General features: G+C 48.3%; 1 protein-coding gene across 1 annotated transcript; it reads right to left on the bottom strand.

The window, feature by feature from the left end:
• Nucleotides 1-623: 623 nt before the first annotated feature.
• TP53TG5 (TP53 target 5) lies at nt 624-5136 on the bottom strand. The gene is made up of 5 exons (XM_011983827.1): nt 4943-5136; nt 4296-4370; nt 3969-4099; nt 1779-2292; nt 624-749 (listed from the first exon to the last, which is right to left on the bottom strand). Exons 1-5 carry the CDS (start codon nt 4988-4990, stop codon nt 645-647), a joined length of 873 nt encoding a protein of 290 aa, XP_011839217.1. The 5' UTR covers nt 4991-5136; the 3' UTR covers nt 624-644.
• Between the last annotated feature and the right edge of the window lie 1790 nt (nt 5137-6926).

Raw genomic sequence — 6926 nt, 5'->3', positions numbered from 1 at the left:
GGAGCAGTAGAGATGCAGTACCAGCTCCTCCGCCTGATCCGGTGCCTTCTATGATCTGTGACGAAGGCACGACACATTTGGAGGCCCAGCTGACATCCACTTTTTGACACCAGCCGCAATGCAATCAGTTTTTGACAATCAGTTTTTGACAATCAGGTCGCAATGCACGCGCATGACCCACAGGGTGCTGGGGCTATTCCTCCTGCCTCGTGACTTCTGAGCAGGCTCTCATTTCACCTTTTCCCTTTCTTGGGAAAATGGAATGGGGAGCAACCAGGAGCCCTCGCTCCTGCCACTTTCTAGCTGAGTGAGCCTGGACAAGTTACTTTCTGCCTCCGTGCCGCGGTTTCCTCTTGTGGGCTCACGGGGCGATTGTGAGGCACCTTGCATCCAGGAAGCACACGAGCGCCCTGACTTCATAGAGCGCACCACTCAGGAGACCAGCTCGTGGAGGTGGGGGAGGGGTGCAGCTCGCTGGCTTATTTGGTTCTAGACTGACCTTCGGGGCCAGGGGGTGGAGGTGGGGGAAGCCTGAAGTCGCGACACAGGCTCCCTCTACCGAAGGCCTCTTTCCTTCATCCTTCCCAGCCCCAGACGAACAGGCAGAGTAAGCAGTATTCATCTTAGGTGCCATATGGAAGATTTTATTTGTAGACTCGTGAATTTCGCCACCCATCCCTCCCCTTAAGCTGACTGCGCGATCTCCGCCCTCTGCTCGCACCTCTGGCTCCCGTCCAGGTCACATCAACCTGCCAGCAGAAACCTCGGTGTTAGATGCTAGGACTGTCCCCAGGGGGCACTGGTCGTTTGGGGAGGGGGCGCAGGGACAAGGGTGCTGTGGTGTCTGTGGTAGGTTGGAAATGGCTTTACTAAAAAGGAAAAGCCTCCCTTTAAGCTAGACCTGGTGGGCACTCACCCCCTTCCTTTCATGGGACTTTAATCCTCCCATGAAAGGGCTGGAGTATTTTCTTCTTTTTTTGCTAAGGAACTTTCTGTTCAGAGTAAATCTCTTTTTTTCCTTTCTTTTTTTTTAAGACAGGGTCTTGCTGTCTTGCCCAGACTGGAGTGCAGTGGCGAAGTCACAGCTCACTGCAGCCTCGACCTCCTGGGCTCAAGCGATCCTCCAACCTCAGCCTCCTGAGTAGCTGACACTACAAGCGCAAGCCACCACATCTGTCTAATTTTTAAATTTTTTGTAGAGACAGTGTCTCATTATCTTGCCCAGGCTGGTCTTGAACTCCTGGCCTCAAGCAGTCTTCCTGCCCTGACCTCCCAAGGTGCTGGGATTACAGGTGTGAGCCACCATGCCTAGTCTGTTCAGAGTAAATCTTATTTGAGGCATGAATACATCAAACATGAATGGAGAGTTGAATTGATCTAAGAGGGAATGGGATGCAGCAAAGCCCTACTTGACCATCTCCCCCTCCCACATTTGGAAATCCTTAAACCCACTTATGTAGGCCTCTGACTGTGAGATTCAGAGCCACAGCAGTTTCCACCTCTGCTAAGGCCTTCAGGCAATGAAGGCTCACTTCAGTGCGCCTCCTTCCCCAGGTCTCCTAGCTGTATCCTGAGAGGCCTCAACCTAGTCACTACCCTGCTGTATGACGTTGGTCTAAGGTTTCCCCATCTCTGGACATGAAGGCGGAGCCTCCCAGCACTGCCATCCACACACCACTCAAGACTCCAGATCCTGAGCCCTGACTCTGGGCCCCAGATCTGGGCCTGGCTTGGGGCTTGCATCTCACCTAGCCTGGCAGTGTTGTTATCACACCCACCTTGTATGGATGCCACATAGGCATTTCAAGTGATGCAGAGCAGAAGCGGGTGCAGCAGCGCTTGACCCAACGCAGGGTGGAGGATCTGCACATCACCCGGGGTGCCGGGAGGTGGATTCGTGTGGGCAGCCCCTCAAACCAGATCCACTGGTCGGCTACATTCAGCTGCTTCATGTGCCCCATGGGAGTTCTATTGTGGTAGGGCTTAATGAAGATGACTCGGGGGCCCTCAGTGAGTAGTTGCCTCCCCTGGGCTCCAAGGTTCAAGCCATGATCCCTCGATGTCCTTGGAACCTCAGGCTCTACATGCTTTTCTTTCCATGGCATTGCCGCCGATGACGTTTTTGCCTTGTTACTCATCCTTGACTGCACCTGGGGCTTCCACTCCTTGTACTCTTTTTTCTTAGGGTCCCCTGTGGACTCTAATTTCTTGGACTTGAGTTCCTTCTTGGAGCACCCAATCTCCTGGAACTCTTCATTATTTTGTTTCGCTTTATTGCAGGCACTGTTTTCCCTGGCAGGGAGAGGAAAGGCAGTCAGCAGAGCAGGACCAAGGCCCTGGTTGCCTAGCCTTGCCCCGAGACAGTTGATATGTAGTCAGCTCAGGGGAGCCTGTTAATAAAGCTAGAGGGGCATGCAAAGAAACTTCTCTGTTGCCCAGAGGCCTTGTGCTGGTGTGAGGGGGTGTGATGAGCACTGGCAGAAGGGATGTGAGAGATTGGGAAGGTGAGAGCCATGACTAGTAGTTAAGGCCCCTAGGAATGGATATTGTCTACATCATCTGCCACTAGATTAGAATTCTGTCTCTCTGGACTTCAGGTGGGAGGGTAAACAGTCCAGTAGTTTTTCTAAATTGTGCTCCAAGAAACCTTAGGGTTCTGAGGAGGTGTCTCAATGTCACTTCCCCTGACCGAATGGGGGCAGGATACCTCCCCCCAGCCCATAACAACACAACTGGGGCTTGGGAATAGATATTTGAACAGAGGTTTCACTGCTTTAATAAAGTTGGGAAACTGTTCAAGACCAGCGTGGGCAACATGGTGAGACTCTGTCTCCATACAAAAAAAAAAAAAAAAAAGTTGGAAAATGATGGGGCTAGATGATCCTGATCCTTCTAGCTCTGTGTTTCCTGACTGCCTGCAACTAGAGGCCAAATGAGAAAGAGGAGCCCAGAAAGATGGCCTTGAGAGAAATATTAAATGCTGAGACTTTCCCAAAGGGTGTCTGTAACAGACTGGGCCCCCTGCAAACCCCCCAGTGGCAGCACCATCCTAGCCAAGGGTGTGGAGAGAGATGAGGCCTTGGGCTGCAGATAATGGCAATACTGTGATGATAATAATGGCTCCCGCTGATTGAGTCCCCACTCTATGCCAGACTTGGGATCCTTACAACTTGGGATCCTTACTACTTCTGTAAAGTAGAAGGCAGTGAAGCAGAGTGGCTTACAGAGCACAGATGTTGTTAGGTTCAGACAAACGGGCTCAGATTCTGCTTCTGCCTCTTACCACCTGTGTGATTTGGGCAAGATATTTAACCTCTCAGAGCCTTAGCTTCCTTATCTGTAAAACTTGGATAATTCTGTCTACCTAACAGGATTGTTGTGACGAATAAACTAAATGGGAAAATTCTTAAGTGCTTAGCATAGTAGATGGCACTTAGCAGGCACCAATCAATGTTAGCTTTCTTAGTACTCTCATGTGACTTACGAGCAAACAGTTTGAACTTGTCTCGGAGGCATGGTAAAAATATATATATATACATATATATATTAATAAAGAAACTGAGCCTCAGCAAGGTTAATCCTCAGATTTGAGGGGTCAGTCTGCAGGTGACTGTCTGGGTTATATTGACTTGCAAGGGGAGGAGGAGGAGTAGTGACCTGTCTCAGTGCCCCACGGTGGAGTGAGCACCACAATCGGATGACTACAACCATTGTTATGGCCACAGCTCTGATATCAGACAGGAATGGCTTCAAATCCTAGCTCTGCCACTTATCAGCTGAGTTAACTGAGTGAGACAAGTCACTTCACCTCTTGAGCCTCAGCTCTCCAAGAGTAAAACAGAGTTAATAAATACCCCTCTCACAGAGGCTTTGTGAAAATTAGACTTGTTCTCTAAATTCCTTAGCACAATGCCTGTTCCCAGTAAGACGGCATTTGGGTCCACTATGGGGGCCAGGCCCCAGCTTACCCAGAGGAGATTCGGAGAATCTTTGGAACACTGAGCAGTGAATGCCAGCACCTTTTGGCCAGCTTATGCAGTTCTTGGATCCGGCGGTTCGAGCTCTTGAGTAGCTTCAAGAGCGACAAGTTTTTTAACACCTGCCGGGGTCGAGAAACCAGATAAATAGAAGCTTCAGCTTTCCTGGACAGCCTCCCTCTCCCCTGCCTGCCTCTAGCTCCGCTCAGCCAAGGGCCGGCCTGCTGGCTCCCCTGGGCCACTCAGCCTGGCAACCAGGGGCAGCACTGCATAAGTATACGAGCTTCCCCAAGCTGGGACCAAAACAGGGCATCTCACCGTTCTCAGACGGTTCCGCTCAATTACTTTGCTCAGAGGCTGCTCTGTCTTGTCCTGCAGTTTCTCATCTTGCATCTGAGGGACAGAGGATAAGAGAGAGACATAAACCCAGAGGAATCAGCCAGGCGTGGTGCCTCATGTCTGTAATCCCAGTACTTTGGGAGGCCGAGGTGGGTGGCTTATTTGAGGTCAGGAGTTTGAGATGCCCGGCCAACATAGTGAAACCCTGACTTTCCTGAAAAAAATACAAAAATTAGCTAGGTGTGGTAGCATGTGCCTGTAGTCCCAGCTACTCAAGAGGATGAGACAGGAGAATCACTTGAACCCAGCAGGTGAAGGCTGCAGTCAGCTGAGAGCTCGCCACTGCACTCCAGCCTGGGTGACAGAGTGAGACACTGGAGAAATCCTCCTGTACTCCTTCATGTGCCTCTCCATTTGGCCGAGCATGGTTTGACCAATCCTAGGCTGGGAGTTTTGTCATCTGGGTCTGGGGACAGAACTTGGAGACCATTTTAACTTTCCTGACCTCCCTTCACCCTTCACCTTTGCCTTTTCTCCCCTGCTGGAAAGTCCCGTCCTTGTCATGGTGTTTCTTTGTTAAGGTCCCCTCTAGGGACTCATCCCCAGGGTCTAGTCCCAAGTCTGACCTTGGAAACCTTGCTATTCTTGGGCCTCTTCTTTGCTGATGGACTCATGCTGGGGTTGTGAGACCTCAGAGACGAATGGAGCAACACCAGTGCCAGGCACCCACCCTGCTCCTCTCAGTTCAGCCAGCACTCAGGCTGGGCATCAGATGGTGGTGCTGTCTCTGTACCACCTGCAGCTGTGACATCACTGAAATGTGACAGTAGCAGGGCTGGGTCTCCAAGGTGTGCATGTGGCAGAGGTGAGGGGTAGAGGGTGAGAAAGAAGTACAGACAATAGGTGACAGACAGCTGTGTACATTGTCACTACCTCCCTGTGAGGTAAGAGGATTATCCCCTCTTTTTAAATGAGGAAGCCAAGGTTCAAAGAGGTTGAATAATGTACTCAAGGCCACACTAGATCTAACCCAGCTAGATTATAGTGGGCTGGAAACCTAACAAAGTCTGATAGTCAACCCATGAAACCAGGGATTCGCAAACCATGCTCATCCATTCAGTCATGTTGCCTGTTTTGACTGGGCGCCTGCTACATGCTAGGTGCTTTTTCTTTTTTCTTTTTCTTTTTTCTTTTTTTTTTTTTTTTTGAAATGGAGTCTCGCTCTGTCTCCCAGGCTGGAGTGCAGTGGTATGATCTCGGCTCACTGCAACCTCTGCCTCCCAGGTTCATGCCATTCTCCTGCCTCAGCCTCCTGAGTACCTGGGACTACAGGCACCCGCCACCACACCTGGCTACTTTTTTGTATTTTTGGTAGAGATGGGGTTTCACCGTGTTAGCCAGTATGGTCTCGATCTCCTTACCTTGTGATCTGCCCGCCTCAGCCTCCTAAAGTACTGGGATTACAGACATGAGCCACTGTGCCCGGCCAATTCCTTCTCTTTTTAAGGCTGAATAATATTCCATTGTAAGTATAGGCCACATTTTCTTTCTCTGTTCATTCATTGGTGGACATTTGAGTTTCTTCTGCCTGTTAGCTATTGTGAATAATGCTACTGTGAACAAGGATATACAAACATCTCTTCAAGGCCTTGCTTTCAGCTTTTGTGTAATACCTAGAAGTGGAACTGTGGAAGTGCTGAATCATACGGTAATTCTCTTTTTAATGTTTTGAGGAGCCACCATATTGGTTTTTGCAGTGGCTATACTATTTTACATCCCCACCAACCATGTACAAGGATTCCAGTTTCTCTATATCCTTGCCAACACTTGGTATTTTCTGTTTCTTTGATAGTAGCCATCTTAATGGGTGGGAGGGGGAGGTTCCACTCTTTTGTTTCCTCTCATACTTCGTTCTTTAATTTCTTTAGTTAGGTTTACTGGGGTATATTTTATATACAGTAAAATGTGCCTTTTTTAGTATACAGTTCTTTAAGTTTCGATAAATGCATTCTAGCATAGAATACCACAGTCAATATATGGAATGGCTTCATAACCCCCCTAAGTTCCCTCAAGCCACCTCTTTGTAGTTAACTCCTCTTCCCACTCCCAGCTTTGGCAACAAACTGATGTGTGTTTTCAGTCTCCATAGCTTTGCCTTTTCCAAAACACCATATAGGTGGAATCATATGGTATGCAGCCCTTTGAATCTGGATTTCTTTCACTTAAGATTTGCACATGTTGGGTGTGTCAATAATTTGGGGTTTTTTTCATTGTTAAGTAGTATTTCATTCTATAAATATGCTACAGTTTGTATATGTAATCATTAAAGGACATCTGGGCTAGTTTCTGGTTTTCAGTGATTATGAATAAAGTTACTAAATACATTTGTGTACAGGTTTTTGTGGGTATACAAGTTTTTATTTCACTTGGATACATACTTAGGAGTGCGATTACTGGATCATATGGTAATTATATGTTTAACTTTAGAAGATACTGCCAGAATTTTCCAAAGTGGCTTTACCATTTTATATTTCCACCAGCAATATATTCGAGGTCTAGTTGACTCACGTTCTTGGCAGTATTTGGTACTGTTAGATTTTTATTTGCTTG

Source organism: Mandrillus leucophaeus, unplaced genomic scaffold, assembly GCF_000951045.1.
Source record: "Mandrillus leucophaeus isolate KB7577 unplaced genomic scaffold, Mleu.le_1.0 Scaffold255, whole genome shotgun sequence".
NCBI lineage: Eukaryota > Metazoa > Chordata > Mammalia > Primates > Cercopithecidae > Mandrillus > Mandrillus leucophaeus.
This window is presented reverse-complemented; position numbering and strand designations above follow the sequence as displayed.